Below are 27,333 nucleotides of genomic sequence, written 5' to 3'. Positions count from 1 at the left end.
TTGATTAATCAAAGGCTTGTATCAGCTCATCTAGTTGGACTGGTTTGTCCGGTCAAATGATTACACACTTTGTTTACTCATCTCCATTGATGTGCATTATAGACAGCTTCTGTTTCGCTTTGCCGTTTGATCAGATCCAAACTGTACGAAAACCTAACTCGTCTAGCCAAATGCTTCACAGGAACCACTCAGAATGCAGCCATGGAGATTTTTGGATGAGATAACCTCGTGGTAGCCCTGTGCAGTGAAACACAACAGGTGGTCATCCTTCTTTGTCTGCTGCAACAGAGACAGGTGCTTCCGACTATGGGGGCCAGATCACGGCCGGATCCAGACAATGGAGGAAAACAAGGGGGGAAAGGAGGCGTAATTCATCCGTGGACGCCTCTAAGCCCAGCCCAGCTTTGTGGCAAATATAGAAGTGCATGAACCCAGCCACTCCATGGGCATATAAAGTCCATAATGCAATGCAAACACAAACACACTCATTCAAACTGTCAGTGTTTTTCTCTCCTCAGTTTGTTAGGAAACAGTGGCGTCACAGGACAATAGCACTTTGACCCATGTCTGAGTGTGACACAGACAAACAGGAAGAGATCCCCTTTGCATAGAAGGGTATTCCTGACTCCAACTTAAGGACGGGAAGGAGAAGAAGAAGGGCGAGGCTGCAGAGGCCACCCTTTAACACAAAGACATCCACCTACAACTTCCGGCTACAAAACTCCATCAGAAGAGACGACATGTCGCAACAGAAATGACACAACCTGTGATACATCCAACTCACATCTACATTGGTTTAAACAGAGACAGACACAACACAGGTTTCTTGTTTTCCTGCACCTGTACTTTCAGCTTCTCTCTTTCTCCACTTTCACTGTGCATTCATCCATGAGAGGACGTCACTGCTTAAGAATCTTTGAATCACGTCGCTCTGCGTTGCATCTGGTTCAGCAGCATGACAGCTCTGACACTCTTCAAGCCAAATCTGAAAGTAACAAGACTTTGGAATCTCCTAGAAGACATCTGACTGTCTGATCAGCAGCGGTATCCAAACAATGTGCTTCCTTTGCAAAGGAAACACTGCTGTGTAATTAAACCTGTCACAAGGCTCTTATCTGCATAGCTGCTGAATGACATGCGGTCAAAATGTGGCATCATACCAGATTATTACAACTCTTGCAACAAGCAGCAAGACAGCCTCTGTCCATAACCATTCAATAACTAGCCTTTAAAATAGAATATTGCTTGAAACACTTTCATTTATAGGACAAAATAAACCAAACAGAACTACATAATTAAGTCCATATTGAAAAAAATCTATTTTTAAGTTAACTCATATCTTCAAATTATTGACTCATTTTGATCCACTCACTTCCTCATCTACAACACTCTAAAAAATAATTAAAGTGACCCATTACCACCACTTATTCGAATATGGCTGCAAGACTAAAAAATAAAAATAAAAAAATCTAATTTACTGAAATATTTTTTATTAAATTATGTTGACATAATCACTGTTCCCTCTAAGCTGCGCGCGTGCGCAATTGCGCACTGCTGACACGGTCTCCACGCACAGAAAATCTGCGCTGCGCACAAAAAAAAAAAAAATCCAACCTAAATTGTAAATAAAATAAACACGTAACAATTCATTCTGTGCTATTTTTCAATGTGAGTCAGTGAGTGACCGGTGACTGGCTGCTGCAGCCAATGATGCGATTCACATACGTATTTACCATAGACTGTATATAATGGTATTTACGCAGCTAATCAGGCGTCCTTATGTGCAGCCATCGTTGTTCTCATAGATATGAATGAGTAGATAGGACACGCCCCTTTGAGCTGCGTGCTACAGCGAGGCTAAGCTAGTGGGGGAAAAGTTTCAGTGCATTCCGTTGATGTAGACGGAAACAACAAGTATGCCGGCTCACTGTGCTGCATACAGTTACACACTACGTCGTACGATTGAGACAAGGAAACTTGGAATGACTTTTCATAGGTAAGAATAGTTTTTAGCTCTTTTTTCATTATGAAATCTTGTTGAGAGCTTCCAGTCTATGAGCGCTAACTAGTTAGCCACTAGCAAAACGCTAAGGCGAGCTAGCAGCTTGACAACCAAATACCAGACGATTAATAGTAGCTGTAGTATAGTTGTACAAGCAGTAGTAGTAATACTAAAAGTACACGCAGCAGTAGTAGTATAAACAGCTGTTAGAGTCGTAGAAGTAGTATCAGCATTTGTAATAGTATCAGAAGTTGTAGTAGCAGTGCCAGTATCAGCAGCAGCAGTTAATGTACGAGCACTACTACTAGTAGTAGTCACATTGCTATTACTACCACCAATACTACCAATAGTAGTTATAAAACCTAACTCATGTATATCCAGATTACCATCTATGTTCTTCCTCCAAACCCATTTTATGATTGGGATTACAGACAGTTCTTTAGGACTGCTCTCAAATAATTGAAATGTTACTAAACAAGGTTATACTTATCAAATTAAATAGCTCTGGTCTCCAGTATATTGGCGAATTCGGTTCTTTGTACTTAATTTATTAGCATGATTTCTTTTTAATGTTAATGTTGTGTACAGACTTAATTACTTCTCTGTCTACTTTTCTTACTCCATGTAGGTTTCCCAGAGACTATGGGTTGAGGAGGAATTGGAAGTTTGTCGGCTTAGACCTGGTGTCATTCCATCAGTGTTAAACTTCCCGGCTCATCTTGGAAGAGTACGTGCCAGAAAGACCACGACCAAGCAGCCTTGAGATCTTAGGCAGCATCTCCCTGAGGTGGGTGTCAACGGTGTTCACGGTCAGGTCTGTGGTAATCCCGTCAAAAAACAAAACAGAAAAAAATCTAGATTATAAACCAACATGTAACCAAAGCACTCTGTGTATAACGCCATAGTATAGGATGTAGTTCAGAAAATGTTAGTATAGGATGCTTTACTCAAGAATAACATAGTATGGCCTGTAGTTCATAGTACAGCATGTTGGCAAGAAAAAAAAACAAAACATAGATTATTATGTGGTTCAAAAAGCACAAAATGATAGGATGTTGCCTAAAATTGTCATGTATGATATGTGGTTCAAAAAATGTCATAGTGCAGTATATTGTCAAAATAGTGTGTTATTCAAGAAAACATCAGAGTATAATATGTCATCTAAAAAATGCCATAGAATAATAATTTCATTGCACAAGTAAAAGTATAGTAACTTTTAAAACTGTTCGAATTCTTATATGTTGCTAAAAGAAACAAAAAAAACTAAACCAAAAAAAGTCACAGTCATATGTCAGTTAAAAAAGCCTATAGTATAGCGTGTCGCCCAACAAACATCATAGTATAGCATGTCGCTCTAAAAACGTCACAGTATAGCCTTTAGTCCACAGCTGTCAGTAGGTGAGGAACAACACAAAAACAGTCCAAACGCTGGTTTCCAGAGGGTTAGACGAGAATTTATTTGAAAGAGTAAGTTTACAACAACACAACATGTGAGGGGGTTAAAACAAATGGGTGTTAGTAAAACAAAAATAAATAAACAGAACTAAAAGTGAACTTCATGTTGACATTGATGGGCATTCCAACCAGGAACAAAGTAAAAGATAATCAATAGGAAAAAAAACTCTTCCTGTTCACCTCTTAAAACCCAAAACACACCGCAGTAGCACCCTAAACTAAAACTACCAATGGGTTCCCTGTTTTCCTTTCTGAACAATTCAAAGGTCCCTCTCTATCTCCCCACACATCCACCAACCACTGGAACACATCTCCAAAGTTCTGCTGGACCAGCTCAGCTTCCCCTCAGAAGAAGTGCCTGCCACCTGCCAGATGAAGGAGCCTTTTGAGAGGCAGCTGGCATCGTGATTAGACTGTACTTTGGTCTGTTCCAATCCAGCTTCAGCTCCAGAGACGGCAGGCGGGACGAGTCAACGGAGGCCGGATGGACGAAGGCATGCAGCTGAGTACAATCCAGAAAACAACAGAGGAGGAGTACAGCAGCCCAGGGCCAGAAGAAGCAGAGTAGCATCGTATGTCTCTTAGAAAACATCATAGTATAGCCTTTGGTATGAAAAACACCATCATATACATCGTATATTGTACAAATAACAAGTCAAAGGAAAGAGACATACATTGTAGAATTGTAGTAATTGTGGGCTGACTGATTTACTGATTATCAGTATTTTATTTTTTACTGATTTACGGTAATAAATACATTTAAAAATGGTGCTACTTTGGCTCTGAACCTTGATCTACCTGTGGTTGCTCTGTCTTCTGGAGTGATTTGATTGGTTATACGTAACGAATAAAACTCCTTTAACTTAACATCTGTAAACAAAACAAACGTATCAAGAAAGTTTTCTGTTAGAATTTGTGTTCTTCTAAGTTTAACACCAAGATTTTAAATACTTTCATTTACTGCAAATGAATATCTACTCCAAATGTCTCACTAATAATCATTATCAGCCTTAAAAACCCACAAAAGACCCCTCTATACTCGACCACACTTAGCACAGTCCGTTTCCCCCTTCTATAAATCTGCTTGGAATCGTCCACTTCCTGTTTGTCAAAGTGGCCTTCTACCTGGACAGGTTTTGTTGGAGCTCATGCAGCAAACATTTTGGGTAACTGCACTTTAATATGGATGGATGACACTGAATTAGAGTCTGTTTTAATGAGACTGAGTTAAGATGTGTAGCTCTGTCATTAAATAGTAAATTATTTCTCAGAATTCACAGAGAAAAGTCTTAAATGTTTGCTAGGTTAGCGTCCCACATGTTCTTTGGCTCAGCTAAAGCTAACTCTCACCAACTTCTGGATCTCTTGAGTTGCTTGTTGTTAAATTATATTGCTCGAGGTGCTGAAGCTCAGAAAGTGTGAGATGTTTGTTCAAAATAAGCTCATTCTCAAGTCTTCTCTGAACTATCCTCTTTTGTTTTAACTTTCCCTAAACTTAGGAGTTAATGACAGAGCAGCACATCCAGACTCAGTCTCATTTATGTAGAGATTAAACTTCAGTGTCATTCATTGATGTTAAAGTGCAGTTTTTCAAATGTTTGTTGCACATGCTCCAGACCAAACCAGTCCAGGTGGAAGACGATGTGAAGAGAAAGCTCCAGAGGATGAATATCACACAATTACATTGGAAATTAATGTCCTTTAATTAGACATTGTCATGCAAATTTGGATTTCCCTTTGTTGAGTGCTTTGTTGATCTTGGTTTCTAAATGTTTTTTGACACTCGGCCCCAAAGATTAAAACCTTCTATGGCTCACAAGCTGCAACAATTCACATATTATCAACTATCTTTCTGACTAAACTAAGATAAAAAGTGAAAAACTGCCTGATTCCTGCATCATGAATGTAAATCTTTTTGGTTTTTATGACAGTAAACTGAATATATTTGGGCTTGACATTTTATAAACCAAAACAAGAAATGAATTACTGGAGAAAATGACAGATTAATGGACAAAGAAAATGTGTTTTCTAACATATATGGCTGAATTACTCCAACGTGACAAGATACATACAATTTTAATTCAATTTTATTTATATAACGCCAATTACAGGTCAAATTGTCTCAAGATGCTTTATATTTATACTTTTTTGTCATATTTAAAATATGACAAAGTAAGAAATTTAATCCTCTTGACTAATCCAATTTATTATTTAGTTTTTAAGAGACTAATTGACAATTCAAACTTTCTCCACTAAAACTAATAAACATGAGGTCAAATAGAAGGAACAGTTTTAAATACTGCAGTCCCACGACGACAAGAATAAAGTTTCTCAACAAAAACTGAATCTGCTGGTGGATTCCATGAAAGTCCTAATAAAGGATAATAAAGTGTGATACTAAAGGTTTGTGGTGCTAAAAATCTCAAAGTAAAGATATCAAGTTGAACATCTGGATGGAGGTTGATAAAAGTTGACCTTCTTTCATTTCTCTGGAGCCGACTCCATGGATTTTATGGATGGTGGTTAAAGACCTGCTCTTCTAGTTGTCTTCCTTCTAGTCACTGTAAAAAGTCAGTCCATCCTGGCCGACTTCAACACCTCTTCATGACAACTTGTTCTGCCTCCGACCTGGTGGAAACTCAAGAAACTCGGGAAAACCCGTGGAGACTCGAAGAACTCGTGGAGACTCGAAAAACTCGTTGGGCGGGGGAAAGTGTGGTGGGCGGTGGGGGAGTAGAGGGGGGAGGCCACCACCCACCTCCCTGCCTACTCTCCGCCCTGACTCCACCCAGACTCCGCCTTGGCTCTGCCCATGAGGTCACTTCAGGAACTACGATGCCAAAGGGACGACGAATTTATTTCTTTTTATCTGATCTGTAGCTCAGTGAGTTAAGGATTTGCCTGTGGAGCTGCAGGTCGCTGGTTCAAGACCAGACACTTCTTAAATTTTTTGAAACTCCTGACAAAGACAAAGAAAGAAAACTGCCAGTGGTGGGTCTTGAACCTGCGACCTTCCACTTGGTAGTCCGTCTTCTTATCCCCTGAGCTATTCGCTCAGATACTAATTCTTCTTTTTTTTGCACATTTATCATCTATTTTTTGTCATTTTCGAGTTTTTTTTTAACTCGGGTCTCGACTCGACCGTTTTTCTCAAGAGGTTGGACTTCAGCCTTTGTGCTGGAGGGTGGAACCCTCAGTTCCAAGACTTTCCAAAGCCTCCACACCTCCCGAGTCCTCAGGACCTGAGCTTTCACACAGTCTGAGGGCTGAAATTTTCTAAGTCCTACAGTAGTTCTCTGTTAGTTTGAACCTTCAGACAGTCTGAGGACTGAAATCCTCTAAGTTCCTGAGTAGTCCTCTGTTAGTTTGAACCTTCAGACAGTCCAAGGACTGAAATCCTCTAAGTTCCTGAGTAGTTCTCTGTTAGTTTGAACCTTTAGACAGTCCAAGGACTGAAATCTTAAAAGTTTCTCAGTACTTCTCTGTTAGTTTGAACCTTCAGACAGTCTGAGGACTGAAATTTTTAAAGTTCCTGAGTACTTCTCTGTTAGTTTGAGCTTTCAGACAGTCTGAGGACTGAAATTTTAAAAGTTTCTCACTACTTCTCTGTTAGTTTGAACTTTCTGGTTAACAGAAGCCTTAAAACTTTTGACCATGAGTCTTGATTTCACATTTAGACCATCCATCTGAGTTCTTCTCAGACCTTCACCTGTGGGTTTTTTTTTAGAAATCCTTAAACTTTGATTCTCTTCACTGAACAGTAAAGTTTGTGGAGATCAGAAGGTAACATTAGTTTGATTAATGCCTTCAACTACTAGCAGACTTTATCTGGAAAGCAGTTTTCTTAAATGAGTTCTTAGTAAATCTGTCCACAATCAAACCAAGAACATAGAAAGAGGAAATGTTTGAAGAAACAACTTGATGTTTTCATTTCAGACTAGAAAACACTTTATTACCTTTATCTGTTTTTTCTCTTTTTCATCCTTTTATTGTCTCTTCTGTTTAATTTGATCTTCTAAAGTTTAACTGGTGTCTTTTCAAATGTTTTGTCTTTAGTTTGATTCTTCTTAAATGTTTAGTTTTGCTCTTTTCTCACTTTTTATTCTTTTCTAATGTCTGATTTGATTTTGAAATGTTTTGTCTTTTTAATGTTCAATTGTTGTTTTTTCAAATGTTTTATTGGCTCGTTTGAAAAATTCCTTTTTCTTTCCCAATGTTTAATTTTTTGATTAAATCTTTGTTAAGGTTTTTCTTTTTAAATGTTTTACCACCTTTTAATGTTTCATTTTCTTTTTAAATGCTTCATTGTATTTTCTGTTTAATTCCTATTTAAAGTTTTATTGTCTTTAAGACTTAATTTTCGAATTAAACATTTAATTTTTTAATTCAATGTTTTGTCTTTTTACAGGTTTAATAATCTAATTAAATGTTTTGTATTTTTAAAAAATGTTTAATATTCTTCTTGTTTAATTGTATTTTTTAAATGTTTAATTATCTAAAATATTTCATCTTTAATGTTTAATATTTTTGTTTAAAAACATTTGTTTAATTTCATAATTACATGTTTCGTATCTTCCATTTAATTATCTAATTAAATATTTTGCAGCCAAATATTTTAAAATATTTAGCTGCAAGACTAAAATATGCATCAATCTCATACAATGTTGACACCTCTTTAGTGGAGTTAAACAATGAGAACAAATGCAGACAAAAAAAGAAAAAAAAATAAATATTTTGTCTCTTTAATATAATTTAATTGTATTTAATGTTTAATTTTCTTGTTAAAAGTTTTATTGTATTAAATGTTTTTTTCTTTGATTTAATTGCTTTTTTAAATGCAATTTATTTCTTTAATTTTTTTTGTCAAGATTTTAACCCCAACCTTAAAAATGAAATAAACCCTTAAATCACAATGAAAATACTTCTGTTGTCACAATCATGAGTTAGTCAATTATTCACTTTATCAATTCGACTTTATTTGTTTAGCACCTTTCACACAGATGACAAAACTAAACAAGCAAAGAGAAAAAACTACGCTATAACTATGATTAAAACTCAAAAACATTTATTAAAAAAAAAATAAAAAATTTAACATGGTAATAAAATATGTTGTGTCCAGGGGATGGAGGGAGTTTATTGAAGTCTTCTTGGGCTCACATGGTAAATCATTTAAAATATAAACTTGATATTCAGTCTAAGGAAACTGGAAACGGCAAAGCGACAGAAGAACCAACAATATCTCCTGTTTTCTCCTTTAATGAGTCGACTCTTCTTGTGCTTTCAGACCAAAGAACTACAGACTCTTCACAACCTGCTCAAACTCTTGGTACAGGACCTCACCACACGGGTCAAGAAGGTTTCCTTCTCATTTCTACTCTGAAGCTCACCTTCTCCTGCTCAAACTGCTGACAAATGTTTCTGCTGCTCTAAAGTCTGCTCTCCAGAACTTCCTAAAAACTCTCAAAGTCTCTTCTGCTGCAGGTTGCTTTGTAGAACTGTTGCAGAAAACCTCACTAAACCACATGGAGGGGCCTCAAGATAGTCGTCCAAATGAAACCATACAAAAACCAAACTAGCACAACCCAAACGCTAAAGTCTCCTGCAGCCTACCAGAGAACCTCTGAGAACAGAGAATCAGGACAGGAACTCTTACCTTCTGGACAACCAACGTTGCTTCACAAACAAGAACACAGAATGTGTCTGACCAAAAACCTCTAAAGACTCACTACAGCCAAGATAAAGACACAACTCAGCTGCACCAAACCCACTAATCACTGCACACATTAGTACCATGTGCTAGCTGTGGCTAAAGAACCACATTTACCAAGACAACTATCCAGTACAAAGCCCTAAAACACACCAAGAAACACATTAAAGTCTATTTTACTGCTGGAAGCTGCAAGCCAACGCCTAAACAACGAACTAAAGAAACGGAGCCAAACCCGGTTAAGTGGTGAAGAGAAACGGAGGAAATGTTTGTCTGCAGCTAAATAAAGCAGGAAGATACTGAGCTGCTCAGGTGTTCCTGATAACACCAAGCTGCTCAGGTGTTCCTGATAACACCAAGCAGCCACCTGGAGAGCCAATAGGAACACAGCTTACTGGAAGTCCAGAGGGTTGGGTTAGTCAAGGAAATTTAATTTAAAGTTGAAGCAGAAAGTTAATAAAGAAAGTTGAGAACCACCTTCTGATCCCTGAAATCTCTGAGGTTTCAAAGAACACCTGAACATGTCAAACTGGTTTCATAGTAGAACCATCATTGTAAAAACATCATATTATGGTGTGTTGCTCAAAAAACATTATGACCCGGCTGTCAGGGGACAAACATGTAAGAAACATGAGAACAGAGAGAACCCAACCAGTAGGTCACAGTTTATCATCCCCCAGTCATCTCTTGAAGTCTATATGGTGAGAGACATCAGTATCTGGTTGTTAATTTACCAGAGGATGCTTATAATCATGCTGATGTGGTCTGTACTCTACAGTATTTTAGTGACTCAATAAATGCCTAAGTTGTTTTTTTTTTTTTAAATGCTTTTTAGTTTTTAATAAACATTTAACAGCCTATATTTAATCAATAAATGGCCTTTGCCTATCTTAAGAAAAATTCACTCAGAAGTCTGATATGTTAACAGTACTAAATAAATCAATAAATACATGCATACACACAAATAAGTTAATACATTAACCGTGTTAAGATAAGATTTAGTTCTTTTTAAAAAGTTGTTTATGTTTTTGCAGAATCCAGTATTACTCACTGGTTGGTCATTACATTTTGTTAGTTTGATTTCACCGTTTAAAATGATGCCACCTCTTTTCAGACAGAACCTGTGATAATAAAACAATACAAAATTTTTAGTTCTGTGTTAATAAAGCACTTAAAGCTTTAAGTATGGCTAAATGCTTTTTCCAAAATTAAATATATCACTCCTTAGGTGGTAGTGGCCCCAAGTTCAGTAAAGTTGGAAAGATATTCACAGATTCGGACTTCCAGCATCAATAACTCATTAGATATAGGTTGTCAAAACACAAACAGTGCCTCTTTCCCATTGTTGCAAGGCAGACAATGTGCTACAAGCCCAGTTTCATCAAAAGTAGCTGTCTTTCAAGCTACAGGAATAACATTGGTGTCTATGGAGTGAACAGGGTCCGTCTGCAATTTGCAAAACCGCTGCAACAGTAAAGAGAGACAAATATTCAATAACTTCACTCTTATACATTGTAGTGTCACTAAAATCACTGCAGCCTTCAACTGGCTCCTGTTGACAAAGTGTTTTAACAGAAATGTAAATGCTGTAGTTTGATTCTTTTAATGAACCATGTAACTTGTGTCACGGGGGTTCAGTGAGAGCTCAGGTGTAGGAAATGAACAGTCGGAAATAGTGTGTAACTCTGGTTTATTTACAAGGTCCTCAGGGACAACAACAGAAGTCAAGATATACAACGAACTAAAAGTCGAGCGCACTAAGCTCTGAATCCTGAAACGGCACCTTAGGGCCGGGCGAAACTGTAACGCGACAAAAACTCAAACCAACTCGCGGTAGGTATCACCTAGGCGAGAAGTATCTATCCTAAAGGTAACTAAACTCGAAGCTCTCTTTATGCAGGTAACGGAAAACGGAGGGATAAAGACAGAAGTCGTCAAATTACGGCGCTTTCTGTAACAAGAGCTATAACTAGGACTAACTACACACGGGTACTACTTGGGATGCTCTGGACTGGTTAACAGCGGTGGCCGCCTGGGTAGAGCAGCAACAGGTGAGTGGGGAAAGATACCAGAAGGGGGAAGCCGGTTCAGGCGAGTGTCTCCTTTGCTCGGAGGGTCCAGTGCTGACGGCACACATGGCAGGAACGGGTGGGTCCAGCAGGAATACGTCGTTCCTTCTTCTCGTTTTCCTTCTCCGTTTTCTTTTTACGCTCCCGCACTGAGAGCTGGGTCGTGTCTGGTTAAATAGTGGACTGGAGAAGGCTGATTAGTTGCACCCACTGAGCTGGCTGATTATGGCTGATGGGGAACACCTGTTGCCTCCTCTGCACTGCTGGGCTGTCTTAACAGGCAGGAGGAAGGAGAGGGGAGGGCACTAACTCGGCCTGGCAGCAGCCAGCCTGACAGCTTGAATGGATGTGATGCTGGTGTGACCACAGTGAACACGTCTGATGTTGCTCACAGTGGTCCAAGGGACGCTCAGGGAGTTTGTGTGTTTGCTCAGACTCAGGAAAAATTACAGGGAACATTGGACATAATAATGTTTTTAATTTCATTAACATAATACTGTGTCTAATTTAAATTCAGATTTGGGAAAAAATTCAAGCTGAAGTAACTTAAAGAAATTGACTTGATAACTACATTTTTCTTCACTTTGGGGTCACGATTTAAAATCCACTCAACGACCTATTTCACTTTTTGAGCTTGCCAACTTTAAAACTTCTGTTCATGATTCTGCTAATTTACACCTAAAAATTAATTTTAAATAATGTGGAACTGGTACTTGGAACAACCTAATTTTACAAGAAATCAACTTAAAAACTTGCGTTTGTGCTACCAATCACTAAATAAGCCATGAATAACAGTGCCTTTTAAGAGGAATAGCTACTTCCCCTAAATCAATGTAATTTACTGGCTGAACGTGATTTCATGAGATGTTTTCATAACTCAAAAAGATTGATGCAAACTGCCATGTTAATTCTTTTGTTGCTTTGTCTGTTTTAGAGTGAACCTTATCAGTCATTTCGTAAGAGTTGGTGTCAGAGATAATAATGGTCAAATCAGCACTGATTGATTAAGTAAGCAGTGGAAGGGAGGAAGTGGAAGATGATGAGCACAAAGGAAGAAGCGAGAGGAGTTGACCTCTCCCCCTCGCTGTCAGACAGATAAGAGCAGTGATGGAGATTCACGGTGAACTCGAATGACCTTTAACTAGATACGCACAATCACTGCTTACAGTACAGCTACACTATTTGTACTGCAAAACATTATTTAGAGGAACAAATAGACCTTATGCCATATGCTTGCGCATTATTTTCTGGTTTTGTCTGAGCTTGTTTTGTCATTTAGACAAATATCTTTTATTTAATATCTTACATTTTAAATCTTATATGTCTAAACTATATTATCATTTATAGATAAAACTGCTATGCATTTCTATACTTCTGAGTTGCCACAGTTTTTGGTGGGATGCAACTGAGTTTTTAACTGCATATGCAACTTTTTTGATCTGAACATAGAATAAATAAATAGATAATGAATAAATAAAAGTAAACTATAAAGAACAAAAACAAATATGTCATTCAGAGTTATGTAGTTGCTGATACCACCTTTGTTATGAATCAGATGATTACATGATGAATTGGCTCTATCTCCCAAATATCTGCTGACTAATCTGAGATAAAGTCTCTATTCTTTTTTCTCTTTTGCAGCAGTTAAAAAAAAGTTGAAATTTAAAGCACAACACATATTTAATATATTTCTTCATTTTCCATTCACTCATTCTTGTTTTTTTTTAACCATCTTATTCAGTTTGTTTATTGCATTAGATAAATTGTGATTTTTTTCCCCTTCTTTTAATGCATTGATGCCCTCATTTATGTACAGATATTTTTGGAATTACACCAAGCAATTTCCCCTCTCTTAAAATATTTCTGCTTATGACTCTTTGGAAATATTCTTAACCCGATATTCATGCCAATAAAACATCTTAAACTGTGAACTGCATCTTGTGCAGCAACACCATGTAAAAAATGAAGGTTAATTAGTCGCAGGCTATTTAATTTTCGCATCAAATTACTCATGAACAAATTAAATCTGTGTAAATTACACAGCTTCTGCACGGCACTTCTGTTTATACGGGAGAACACTCCTGCTGCATTACTGCTTTTATTTGCTTCGTTGCACATTACAGACTACATAAATTCTCCACATTAAAACTTTAACTGTATTAATTAAACTCATCTTAACTGTCTGCTTTAATTAATACTTCTCTCTCTTCTTGCCAGTTTTGATAGGGTTTTGATGACACCACTATCATAGGACTGATTAGAGACAACCATGAATCAGCCTACAGGGAGGAGGTCCAGCATCTGGAGCGATGGTGTCACCACAACAACCTGAACCTCAACACCAGAAAAACCAAGGAGATGGTCATTGAGTTTAGGAGATCAACGCAAACTGAGCATCTACACTGATGGAGAGGAGGTAAAGAGGGTGGAGAGCTTCAGGTTCCTTGGGGTCCACATCTCTGCGGACTTCACATGGTCCACCCACATCTCACACCAGGTGGGGAGGGCCCAACAGAGACTTTACTTCCTCAGGAAGTTGAGTCAGGCTCATCTCCTCCAAAAGCTGCTCACAAACTTCTACCGCTCCACCACTGAGAGCCTACTGACCTACTGCTGTACAGTGTGGTTCAGCTGCTGCACTGCAGAGGACAGGAAGGACCTGCAACGGGTGGTGAGAGCAGCAGATTGAGACCACACCACCCTCCCTCAGAGACATTTATAGACATTTGCAGACTTCAGAAGAAAGCCAGGGGAATCACCAGAGACCCCTCACACCCAGAACAATCTCTTTTCTCCCCCCTCCCCTCAGGTAGACGTTATAGGACGCTTAGAGCCAAAACCAACAGACTCAAAATCCCCAATCTGTCAAATGTCTGCTCCCTCTCCCCTGAATGACAATATAACATGCCAACAAGTGCCATATTCAAGTTCACGTGCAATTCATACCATGTGCAAGAATTATGCACAAAGTAGATCTCTAACCACAAACTTTTCACATTGTATATTTTGCTCTTATATTTCAGTTGTATATATTTTTAGTACAAAAATATAGTTTTCATGCAGTACAGAGAGGAGGAGGAGGGGCTTTGACATGGGCATATCATTGATTATTTAATCTTTGTTTATTTATATTATTTCTTTTCTACTTTGTGAATATGCACATAAATAACTATGATAAATAACTCTGGGAGTGGGGTATTGAGTGACTGACGGTCGAAATGGAAAAGAGGTAGGAGTAAATAAGCGTATGCTTCATACTACTCCTTTTCGGATATGCTGGGTTATTATTTATTGCTTTGTTTTGTTATGTTTGTTTGTTTTATTGTGTTTTATTTTGCTTTGTTGTTGCTTGGAATATTCGGATTTGTTTTTGTGGCTTTTTTCCTCACATGTCAGAAATCAAACGTTCATTCATTCATTCATTCATTCATTCATTCATTCACTGTGTGTTAATATTGCCTTATATAGTTTATTTTTAATGCTGCTATGTGGAGAGTGCTAAACTGATTTCCATTGTTTTTTCTAACAGTGATAAAAAAGACCTATTGTATTCTATTCTATTGGGGGCTGTCTTACCACTTCCTGCCAACAGGGGGGGATGTATAATCTATGCTTAGCTCACAGCAGCCACAGTGATTCTCCTCTCAGGGCTTCTTTGACTGTGTGTAAGCAGCAGCATCTGTTCTGACAAAAGCTTCAGCGCTTTAAGTTGATGTTTTACAGGCTCCAGAGAGTCATTTCAAACCAGTTTCACCCTCTGGCTCAGCTTTTTTTGTTTCGCCATTCCCGAAAACTGACCTCCAAAATGTCTTTTCAGTACCCGCAGGCTTTCCGCGACGAGGCAGTTGTAAGTAAATCTGGCTAAGCTAACTAGCCTAGCGTGCTAACAAGCCGGGATGCTTAATCATCATGCGTTTTCATTCATTGGGAATGAGTGTTTGCTTTGTTAGCATGCTAGTTAGCTTAGCCAGCTCTGTCAGACGAGACTCGCAGTGTTGACAAATGCACGATTCAAAAGTACTTGTCTTAATTAAAGCTCGCAAGCTAACAGTTATTGTGCTGTTTGGTTAACTTCGCTAGGCAGACTAGACTTGCTAGCGTGGTAGCTCACGTCTGTTTTTGTTTCGCCATACCTAGCTAGTTACCATTCTAACACCTGTCATTACTGTTTGTGCTCTCTCAGCTGGATGACTATCATGGCAACAAAGTACCTGATCCATACAGCTGGCTGGAGGACCCAGACAGTGAAAAGACACAGGTAAACCCTCAAAATCATAGCAAGATTATCTATTTTTGCGTACAAGGCTGCATAACATTGGAAAAAAGTGACATTGCAATGTGAGAAAACACAGGAGTTTTCACCAGATGACTTGATGTGTATGGAAAGAAGTAATCATCCCAGACTACTTGGGGTGATGCATCTGCTCTAAAAATCTAAAAATAAAGACAAATATTGCTTTCTCATATGGTGTAACACTGTCAAACACTTCCAAAAGTTTGCTTTGCTTTGGATGGCAATCATATGTGGTTTTGTGTTGTTCATTTAAACGGTCAAACAAATATTTGTGTTGTGAAGAACACTGCTGAAAGAACACTTGTTTTTGGTCAACATCATCATTTTTGTACCTGAAATATTTCCATACACCTGATGTTTTTTCCTTCTTGGTGTTTCTTTCATGTTCCCTGTTCCATTTGCTGTTCATTTGGAAATGTCAACAAATTGTGTCTTCTGAAAAAAGGTGTTGAAAAAAGTTTGTGTTTCCCAGAATCCTTAAATTGCCGTAAATCTTGCTTTTTCAGACAGACTTAGTCATGGAAAATGTGACTAGTCTGTGCTTTCTTTTCGTCTCAAGCAGCAAAGAAAAGGTTATGTCATCATGTTTTTAGTTTATTTGAATTACTTCACATTGAGCTTCCTGCAATATCGTTACTGAAATGATATATATTTAATTTAATCGATTAATTTAATCATTCACAAACTGTAGACATAATGATCTCACTGCTACTATTAATTGACTCATACTTCTCTCCTTTTCATAGCTGTTTAATGTTCACCACTGCCACTCCATTTATAATATTACGAAAGTTACGTTAAAGTACATTAGGATATGTCATTCATACCCATCACCTTTAAAGTTTTATCGATATTACCGAGGGCCTGTCCCAAGAAGGCGGTTTACTGACTAATGTGGATAACGTTGCTGAGTCAAACTTAGAATTCTCTTGTGCCTGGAACTCGGAAAACACGTGTTCTGGTTTAGCTGATCAAAGGTAGATCAGTATATCTGCTTCTTGGAACTGGCTGCAGAGCTGACAATACACCAGCATGTAAAATCTCTCCATGTTGGTATTGTGTCTTCTCCCACCAGGCCTTTGTCAGCGCTCAGAACCAGCTGACGTTGCCGTTTTTAGAGTGCTGTGAGGTGCGAGACCTGTTCAAGGAGCGTATGACTGAGCTGTATGACTATCCCAAGTACAGCTGCCCCTTCAAGAGGGGAAGCAGGTGAGGCAACGGAATCTTTAAAGACATTCATCACGTTGCCAAATCTTTAAATCTGACACCACAGTAGCAATAACAAGCCTAGTCACCCCTGATAACTCAGTAGGTGCTTTTCTTTGCAGGTACTTTCACTTCTACAACACAGGCCTTCAGAACCAGAGTGTGATGTATGTGCAGGAGAGCTTAGATGCCGAGCCCACAGTCTTCTTGGATCCAAACACATTTTCTGATGATGGCACAGTTGCCCTGCGAGGTATTAACAATGAATTTAATCAAGCATTACTGCATATTATTACTTTATAATGAGTCTTTGGCTTAACTTTGCTGGAGATTGCACTCTTTGCTCTTTTAATAGTAATGATTCTAGCTGATTAGAAAGTGCTTTTGGGGAGTGAGTTTTATTGTAATGCCTTTGCTGAATGTAAGACAACAACTAAATTTTGAATCTCTATGTCCGGAAATAACCTGCTATTTATAGCTTCCACACTAACAGCTAATTAAAGAATGATCATTTCTCAGATTGTTTTGGCTAACATTCTGGTTCTGTTCCATTCATAACTCCAAGGGTATGCATTCTCTGAGGACGGGGAGTATTTGGCGTATGGCACCAGTGCCAGCGGGTCCGACTGGGTGGAGATCCGCTTCCTGCGGGTGGACGGTGCCGTGCCTCTGGAGGACCGCCTGGAGCGAGTCAAGTTTAGCTGCATGTCCTGGACTCACGATGGGAAGGGTCTTTTCTACAACTCCTACCCTGATCAGGAGGGCAAAAGTGACGGTAAGACATTTTGAAGTTGTAAATCTTGCTTTAGCTGCCGTGAATATCCCTCAGAAGAACTGTCAATAGCTACTTGGTAAAATTCACTTTAAGAAAGAGAATAAAGGAAGAATTCAGTAATTGAAACACACCTTTGAGACTTAAGATTTTGCTTTGTTTTTTTTCTCTCCTTTCTCCTCTCTTTGTTGAGTCTGATAGAATTTTATCATTGTTGTCCTCAGCTTTCGTAGAGCATTGATGTACAGTGGTCCCTCGTCTATCGCGGGGGTCATGTTCCAAACACCCCTGCGATAGATGAAAGTCTGCGACCATATTTATTTTATTATTTATATGCATTTTAAAGCTTTATAAACCCTCCCCACACACCACACAACACCACAGAGCAACACTGTGCAGCGATCAGATGTCAATGTGAAATGGACAATACTAAATGCTGCTACACACAGGAGACAGATGCTACGGTTGCTGAGCCCATCAGAGCCCAGCGCTGTACGCTACGCATTTTATTTCGATTTTATTTAAATATTCTTTTAATATTTTTTAATTATATTTTTTTTAAAGATTTTTTTTAGATTGTTTTCAATTTTTTAGATTAGAACATGCTTATTTTACCGAAAAAATTATTAAAATAACGTAGCAATTGCAGAGCCGGTCGCTGTGACTGAACTGTTGTGCTGCAATGCAGCATGGGATTTCGGGGGGTTGTGGGGTTTAAATGTCATTGTTTTGGTTTATCTTAGTGTTACAGTATTATTAGTGTTCTGTTTTATTGTGTTTTTGCGGTTTAGTCAGCCTGGTTAGTTTGGTTAAGTGTTATGTTGTCAGGACTGTGAGTGGGAAGTGTAGTGTGTTTGATGACTTCCTGTCAGATTTTCTATAGTACTATTCTCGGAATATGTCAAAATAAAAGTGTCTGCCCAGTTGCAGAGTGCGTAAAAGACAGATATCCTTTCTGCAGCGTCGTTCTACAAGTCAACTCGCCACAATAAAAAAAGATAATAAAGATACCTACATCGCGTAAAATCCTGTGATATAGCGAAAAATCCGTGACACCAAATGCAATTCAAAAATCCGCAATACAGTGAGACCGCGAAAAGTGAAACGTGATATGACGAGGGACCACTGTATCTCACTTTTCATTTCCTCCTTACCTTTCTTAATGATGAAAATGAATTGTGTTTCCTCTGTCAGGCACTGAGACCTCCACCAACCTGCATCAGAAGCTATACTTTCATGTTTTGGGGACTCCACAGTCTGAGGACGTCCTGTGCGCCGAGTTCCCTGACCATCCAAAATGGATGAGTGGGGCTGAGGTATGCCTCAAGTACTTTGGCATTGCTCTGAAATACAATACTTAAGCAGATTGCATGTGCTAATTTATATTCAGGTAAAGTTTAGCAATTTCATATGTCTTTCAGGTATCAGATGATGGGCGCTACGTGCTGCTGTCTATTAGAGAAGGTTGTGATCCTGTCAACCGGCTGTGGTATTGTGACCTTGAGACCACTCCTCAGGGTATTACAGGTACATCATACTTGTTTTTCTTGCTCTGTTTGCTTGCGTTTTTTTAAATCAACATTTTAAGTCATTAAGTAGAATTATCTATCAGATATTTTTGAGGCTTTGTTGAGGAAAATCGCCGTTCTGCTTGCAGCTGTATGAATTGGAAAGATGCTGAATTTTTGTATGTTTTTGTACTAGAATTAAAACGAAAAGATGACTGAACAGAAAATGTGTCCATGAAAAAGGGGAATGAAACCCCATTTTTTCAGCCACAGTCAGAACTGAAATACTCGTCATTGTTTGTTTAGGACTTTTGCCATGGGTGAAGTTAATCGACAACTTTGACGCGGAATACGAATACGTGACCAACGAGGGCACATTGTTTACTTTCAAGACCAACCTAGACGCCCCACGTTACAGACTCATCAATATTGACTTTGCCTCTCCCGATCACAGCAAATGGAAGGAGCTTGTCCCTCAACACGACAAGGATGTTATTGGTGAGCTGCTGCAACACTCATGAGACCCATGCAGTTCAAATATTAAGATTTATGTTCTGACACCAGACACAAATGTCAACTTCCTTCCTGTTGTGTTTCCTATTCTGTGTCTTCCTTGCAGTGTTCGCCACCTGTACATACTCCAGCTATCTATTTGTGTGTTTCCTCCATGACGTGAAGAATGTGTTGAAAATGTACCGTCTAAGCTCAGGGGAGGAGCTGAGGACCTTTCATCTCGACGTCGGCTCAGTAGTCGGCTTCACAGGACGAAAACGGGACTCAGAGATCTTCTACTATTTTACCTCTTTCCTATCCCCAGGTACTAGACTGCTAAAACGACATTAAGTGCTGCTAAATGAAAATGGACAATATCTGAGGCAGCCGACTGAGGAAATAAACTCTGAGTAACTCATTGTAAAATTAGTCACAATTGCACTAAATCCCTTGGTGTTATGTATGTTTTAAAATGGTTGTATTACATTTACTGATTTTCTTATTGCAGTACAGCTGTTTTAATTTCTCGTTTGCACATAGTTGGTCCAAAGTTACAACCCTGTGTTCTGTCTGTCCAAAACATTTAGAAATATTAAAACAGAAGATGAAATGTTGATTTTTCCTTTATCTTTCTAGCCATCATTTACCATTGCGACCTAACCAAGGAGCCGCTGCAGCCCCACGTTTTCAGAGAGGTCACCGTCAAAGGCTTCAACCCCTCCGACTACCAGACCACCCAGGTAACTAGAACTGAGGGTGCCACTGTATGATATTTGTACTCACAGCTTCCATGACTTCTTTTCTTAATTACAGTTTAAAAAAAAAAGTTTGAAAGTATAACCACTTAATGTTACATTTAGTTGAAGGGTCAATGCTAATGCACTTTTTAAAATAGTAATTCCTGGTATTAATTAAGTTGCCAGGAGAAAAACTAGCCGAAATGTGTGCTGGCTGGCCACACACACCATTGACTGTATATAAAGATGGAGCAAAGAGGTGGAGGGTATGGATATGAGGTGGGTCATAGACTGTCTTATGAGTATGCTGACCTATTTTTAATTATGCATAACTTTCAGCCCTAATAATATTTAAATGGGCGAGTTATGTATGAAATAGGCACTGGGCTCAAGAGGTCCCTCGGGAACTGCAGCTTTGGGCACTTTAACACATTGACTTTATTTTTCATTTCTGGCAGTTGCTGCTTGAGGGAAACACATTACAAAGAATTGCATTTCTGTAATCACATTGCACTTGTCAGTAACACAGTAATGTAAAGCACTGCTGTTCTTAAATTCAATAAGCACATTGCTGTTACTAACCAGATGTCCTTAATACTTCTGTTTTGAAGCAGTATGGCCTGCTGCGACTGCCGCTTGATCCTCTTAGACAAGCAACTGAAGCCTTTTCTTAGCACAGATTTTTTCTTTTTAGTGCTCTCTTGGCTGGTTTTGACCAACTTTGCTGTCAGCTAGGGGTTATACTTTATTAAAAAAAGATCTTGTGTGTGTCATTGTGACATTATGAAAGGGATTTGTGTTGATAAGTGGACGGATGTAAGGTTTAATGATATATTGTTTACTGGCAATTATGTGGCTTAATAAGCAAATGTAATGTATGAGTAGTTTAAGTAATATGTGCAGGAAGAATAAACCACAGAGTAACGTGTAATGCGTTCATCATTGGTAGCATTTGTCAACATGAACAGTGATTAGGCATATTATAGACTTTGTTAAAAGCTCTCCAAGAGTGCTGTACCTGTAGAGCAGAGAGCCTAAATAAGAAAAGTGTTTTAACATGAGGGTTTAGTTGAGTTTCCATGGATGAGATGCAACAAGATACACAGCGTAAATTATTCAGAATGGTGTTTCAGTTGCTTGAAACACAGTGTTTGCAACAGCCTCAACAAACTTTAAGCTTGAAACTTTAAAACTGCACAGCAGCAGCATGCAGCATCGTCTGTGCACAGGCTTGCATCACCCGAAAACAGAGGTTGTTTTCATACCAGCTTTCATCATTACGAAAGTACTAGATTGCTGGTGAAAAGGACAAGCTCAGTGCCGACTTATCCTCCTGTGTGGCCCCGAGGCAGCCATAGAGTTTCTGTGATGGTAAACTCAACAACTTCATACCAGTCAACTTTTTCACTATTAGTCAGATGACTTTAATATGTCAGCACGTGGTATTTCTATGTGTTCTGGGATTATGTACAGTAATATTGGTAATGAAAACAACTGTAACATGATGATGGGATACTGCTACCATGTCTGCATAAAACACACATGGATCATCAAAAAAGTTCATGCCAGACCATCTCATAGTTTTTTGTGTTGTTGCATGCATATGTAATTAAGTAACACATGTAGAATCTGGAGTCCCAGCTAACATTAGCTTTTGAGTTAAAGACTCTGAAAGAGAGGTGGGGTCATGTTGACTTTTGCATCGTTTTCTTTGTGCCAATCTGAGGAGCAATGTTTGAAGTGTCATAACCTGAAAAATAATGTAGTTAGAGTCCTGAAATTGCTCATTGCTATGTTCATGTGATCTTCAATGGTACAACAATTGATACAAGAAATTTAGTCAAAAAAAATTCCAAATCCACCACCACCAATCGGTATGGTGTCAGTCAGAGGCATAATTTTTGACAAAACTGAATTATTAAAATTCCTTTTTTTGCATTTATGGCCAACATTGGAACATGCATTAAACAGGTATGATAGGTGAAACCACTCTGAAAGTGGTTCCAAATGGAACAATTATGTAATATTGTTATTGAGATAAAAGAAAAATCATGGCATTCCAGTCCTTCAAATAATTTTATAATATAGTGTCATCTATGATCCTAGATGCTACACATGGTCAACCTCATCAATATTCACCACTTTAAAGAAAAATATGTCAAATTGAAGATGGTCAGGCATGGGGCATTCAGTGAATAGTAGCGGAATAACCCACATGCAAATAAAGAAAAATGGAGGCAATTTGATAGATGTTTTAAAACAACTGGGCAAAAAAACCCAACGTGGGTCTTAAAACTAGATGCTGACACAGAGTCCCTGTACATGACACCTGATGGAGAACCTATTACAACTGATATAATACCGAAATATTCTGACAAAATTGCAATGAATCAAATTCTACAGACTCCAGCGAACCTGGTCTCTGGACAGTTGCCCACTTTTCCCAGTTGACATTCCAGCCTTGGCTGAGCAGTAGGTCAAAATCAACACAACATATCACTGCTTCTGGAGTGATATGTTGTGAGCTCTAAATCAGATTTATTGCTACATTTCTACTAAACACAGTGACCCCAGACATACCACTATAAATGTGAAAATGTGCAATGTTCATGAGAGTTCCTTTTTCCTAGCCTTTCTAAGACACGAGAACAGATAAAGAAGTACGTTTACTGACCTTGACCTATTCATAATGCAGGTTCAGTCGCCTTTGTTTCCCTGACTGTCGGTCTTTCTCTGTTTTTTCAGATCTTCTATCCCTCAAAGGATGGCACTGAAATCCCCATGTTTATTGTTCACAAGAAGGGCATCAAACTAGACGGCTCCCATCCAGGCTTTCTGTACGGCTACGGGGGCTTTAACATCTCCATCACGCCAAGCTACAGTGTTTCCCGCCTCATCTTTGTCAGACATCTGGGGGGAGTTCTGGCTGTTGCCAACATCAGAGGAGGAGGAGAGTACGGGGAGACCTGGCACAAAGGTGGGAGACTTTAAATACACAGTTATAAACCTAAGCTTAAATACAGCCCACATTTAAATGATGTAAACAAGGATTAAATGATGCTGCAGCCGCCTCTTTGCCTGCTCCAGCATTTAGCAGCAATGTAGGTTTTACCAATTAAGTGTCATGTTCCTCCATGTTTTTGTTGTTTAAAGCACCCTGCACTCATTGTGTTATTAGTTTTTACTTCTCTTGGATGTTCGACCTTTACTGTACAAAACGAGGTTTAGTCAGGATTAACACTACAATACTGTTTTCTGTGTTGTAGGATAAATAGTTATAACTTTGAGATCAAAAATATTTGCATATAGATGGATTCTGCATATTTCAGTGAGGGCAGAGGCATAGATGTCTTTTTAAGAATTTCTATCCAGGTAATTGAATCTTTATGGGGAAAAAACAATCAGACAACAATATTATTTTAATCTGAATGGTTTTTTTTTATATCTTCAGACAGGCTTGGAGGTATTTTTACAATCATACCAGCACAAAACCCTCATTTACATGCTTTATATTCTTCTCGTTAAGCTGGCATGTTGGCAAACAAGCAGAACTGCTTCACGGACTTCCAGTGTGCAGCTGAATATCTCATCAAGGAGGGATACACTTCTCCTTCCAAACTGACTATAAATGGAGGCTCCAACGGAGGCCTGCTTGTAGGTGCGTGTGCTCCTCTTAGACTATTGTTCTCTAATTAACCCTCAGACTATTTTGGTCCTGACACATCTGCACAGTCTGTGATCTCCTGTGTCTGACGTTGTGTTTCCTCTCTCAGCGGCCTGCGTGAACCAGCGGCCCGAGCTGTTTGGTTGCGCTGTAGCTCAGGTAGGCGTCATGGACATGCTGAAATTCCACAAGTTCACCATCGGTCACGCCTGGACCACAGACTTCGGCTGTTCAGAAGACAAAGAGCAGTTTGAGTGGCTCATCAAGTAAGTGCTCTCTGGAGAGTGTTGATTTGTAAAATATACAGTCAACTGAATTCAGCTACCCTCCTATAGTGAGTCTTTAGGTTCAAGCTGTGGTAAGTTTTTCATTTTCATCTGCGCTTTGACACAGATTCTAATTTCGGATTCTAATTATTATCAGGAGCTTATTTATTTTCTGTCACCAACTGTGGTTGTCGGTACTAATGAGAAGTCACCATAAAATTACTGCTTACTGGATCTATTCCACCCAGCAGTATATATAGCCCTTTCTCAGTCTGTTAATTTGACGGCATTCTGTCAATCTGACATGGGTCATTTTTCTCTTAATATCCCTCATGCCTTCAGCTGCAGTACGCATGTGCTATTTGTCATGCATGCAATACTAACTCTAAGAAACATATTTCTTGGAATTTTCTCATAACTTTACTGGATTTTTCATGCAATGTTGTGGGAATTTTAACAGAATTTTCCAGGAATTCTATTTTATGGAGCTTTTAATGAAATTTTATGGAAACTTTATGGGAATTTTCCAGAATTTTAATAGAATTTTCCTGAAAATTTCAAAGAATTTTATGGAAATTTTGTGAAATTTTTCTTGATTTTTTTTCCTGAAATTTTTTGGAAGATTTCCATGAATTCTATTGGAATTTTCTTGGACTATTGTGCAGTTTTTCCTTGAATTTTACAGAAATCTTTTGCGAATTTTCCAGGAATTTAATGGGAATTTTCCCAAATTTTTCTTGGGATTGTATGGAAAATTTCCAGAACTTTCCCCAAAGTTTTGTGGGAATTTTGTGGTATTTTGTCCTGGAATTTTTCTGAAATTTTGTTGAAAGTTTCCTAGAATTGTATGGCAATTTTAAGAGAAATTTCCCACAATTTTGTGGAAATTTAGGTTTTTAAAAAACAGCTTTTCATCAGCATGTATGGTGGATAAATAGCTGTGGCAATGCTGAACCAAAATAAGGAGATAGGGGTGGGGCGACCAACCAAAAAAGTTGATAGAACCAGTGCTACCAGTGGAAAAGGTAGTCTGGAGTCCTGCTCATACTGGTTCACAAAACTCAACCTTTGCTGCTTCTGCGTGTCTAACCGTTATCGTGACAATATTCAGTTCAGACTTGGGCCTACTGGTTACTAGTTTCTTTCCAGTAAGATTAACGTCACAACTTCATAGATAAGCTACCAGGCTGCTCATTCAGAAATGAAACCGAAACATTCAGATGCCATTAGATAAAAGGACAGGATGTCAGAAAGGGGCTTCAATTACACATCTAATTCCAAGAGTATGTGTTGATTTCATTATCTACTGTACATTACAGTTCTGACTAAACTGAGACTTGAGAACTGAGAAAGGATTAGGATCAGGCAGTCGTTCTGAACAACTTAACTTACCCATAAATTAACAAATAACTCTTTGATTAAATGCACTTAAATATTATTACACTTGGCTGTGACTATTAGTAGAAAAACAATTAGTTGATTACCTGATCATTATGAAATTAAAACCATCTTGATGATGAAATAAGTTTCTATGTTAATGACTGTTTTTCTTTGTCACATAGGATATTAAATATTTTGGGGGTTAGAATTGAAGGTTAGATTAACAAAAGTAATTTGAAGTCATGCATTGTCATTACACTCATTTCTCATTTAATTTCCTGGTTAATGAATGCCGATAATAATTGTTTCCTACTTCCTGTCGCTCCTCTCCCTCAGATACTCTCCGCTTCATAACATCCATGTCCCAGAAGGCAACGGGGTCCAGTACCCTGCGGTCCTCCTGCTGACGGGGGACCATGACGACCGGGTGGTGCCTCTCCACTCCCTCAAATACATCGCTACCCTGCAGCACATCGTGGGCCGCAGCGGCAAGCAGTCAAACCCCCTCTTCATTCTAGTGGACACAAAGTCGGGCCACGGTGCCGGAAAGCCCACCAGCAAGGTGATCCAGGAGGTGGCCGACACCTACGCCTTCATCGCTCGCTGTCTCAACATCTCCTGGGTCAAATAACCTGCCCATTAAAGTGTGTCTTACGTTTAGTTTTTCTCTGCTCAAATTGTCTTTAGAATACTGTTCATACCAGCTGTTGACACATTTTTTTTATAGCACCAACACTTCTACTCACAACACTGCTCGCATTTACCTAGCCACCGTTGCTATATCTCTTTTTGTTTGTTGTCTTTTTTTTGTGCTGATGTACGTTTGTCCCTCCCTCCCCTCTCAGCATGAGTCTGTAACCTCACAGACTCTCTCAACTATAAGCCAACATGCAGCACTCAACAGTTAATACATTATAGGCCATGTTTGTAGTTCTATGTAAAGGGAGGGACCATCTTCGCTGTTATAGTACAATAATCTGCCAATCAGCCGTTAAAGTCATGAGGTGAAAATGGCAAAAAAAAAACAGTTTAATTGAAGATCGTTCCTGTGTCCTCTGGTTGTGTTCTGACAAGATGCATATTATTTATTTCTCGTTCGTGCGCACGAACGTTGGAGGCTGTCGGAGGTTGAATGATATCAGCATGTGCAAGCCTGATGTGACAGTATTGTGTAAATGATGGTACCGCAAGTTAGCTGCATTGCTGTGGATGTGAGTGAGGAAAATTGCAAAAAAAAAAAAAAAAAAACACTTTGAATTGTGTGCATGTGTGAGAGAGTGTGAATGCGTGTGTACATGTCAGTCCCAACATTTCTTTCAGACTGATGATTTCTACCTCTTGACTTGTGCTGATTGTTTACCTTTTAAAGGGAGCAAAACACAATGCCACAACTACAATAAACAACTTTTTAAACAGTTATTTTTATCATCTTTTATTCTGAAATCCAAGCCTTTCCCCATGGAGAAGGTTGCACTGTCTTAGACAAGATGAAGAAAATAAATGCAAAAGTATTTCCTTAAGTGGCAGGGTTAATATGTAGCAAGTGGTGGGAATTGATGGGACTCGGAAACACCCCACAGTTTAGTCATTTGTTCCTTGTATGATTTCCAACTGATAAATCATAGTCAATTTGTAGTAGGATTGCAATCGTGATCGCCGGCAGGTAACTGACACTGTTCACGTCATGGTTACAGCGACGCCCTGCTGGCAGCTATATCTCCCAATGGGAAATCCTTAACAAAGCCATAGATCCAGACGAGAAGCCGCATCAATGCCAAAAT

General features: G+C 38.8%; 1 protein-coding gene and 1 long non-coding RNA gene across 2 annotated transcripts; both read left to right on the top strand.

Moving 5' to 3' along the window:
* The first annotated feature begins 1,408 nt into the window (after positions 1-1,408).
* Positions 1,409-4,225, top strand: LOC129350224 (uncharacterized). The gene is made up of 3 exons (XR_008603574.1): positions 1,409-1,996; positions 2,631-2,789; positions 3,724-4,225. It is a non-coding gene; the product is annotated as an uncharacterized LOC129350224 (long non-coding RNA).
* A 10,647-nt stretch (positions 4,226-14,872) lies between these two features.
* On the top strand, positions 14,873-26,971 carry prep (prolyl endopeptidase). Its single transcript, XM_023294963.3, has 14 exons — positions 14,873-15,080; positions 15,417-15,491; positions 16,603-16,736; positions 16,856-16,986; positions 17,299-17,508; positions 18,700-18,821; positions 18,927-19,032; positions 19,320-19,511; positions 19,633-19,830; positions 20,142-20,245; positions 22,988-23,219; positions 23,769-23,900; positions 24,016-24,172; positions 25,889-26,971. Exons 1-14 carry the CDS (start codon positions 14,946-14,948, stop codon positions 26,181-26,183), a joined length of 2,223 nt encoding a protein of 740 aa, XP_023150731.1. The 5' UTR covers positions 14,873-14,945; the 3' UTR covers positions 26,184-26,971.
* Positions 26,972-27,333: the final 362 nt, after the last annotated feature.

The sequence above is a fragment of the Amphiprion ocellaris genome, chromosome 12, assembly GCF_022539595.1.
Source record: "Amphiprion ocellaris isolate individual 3 ecotype Okinawa chromosome 12, ASM2253959v1, whole genome shotgun sequence".
NCBI lineage: Eukaryota > Metazoa > Chordata > Actinopteri > Pomacentridae > Amphiprion > Amphiprion ocellaris.
The sequence above is the reverse complement of the archived record's forward strand: the minus strand, read 5'-3'. Positions and strand labels throughout refer to the sequence as shown.

What these genes read in the sequence shown, in the direction of transcription:
- prep (XM_023294963.3), top strand. Translation starts at nt 14,946, where the DNA reads ATGTTTTACAGGCTCCAGAGAGTCATTTCAAACCAGTTTCACCCTCTG. An exon ending in CGGGGAGACCTGGCACAAAG is followed by an intron (nt 23,220 to 23,768) that starts GTGGGAGACTTT and finishes CTTCTCGTTAAG; the next exon opens with CTGGCATGTTGGCAAACAAG. An exon ending in CAGTTTGAGTGGCTCATCAA is followed by an intron (nt 24,173 to 25,888) that starts GTAAGTGCTCTC and finishes CCTCTCCCTCAG; the next exon opens with ATACTCTCCGCTTCATAACA.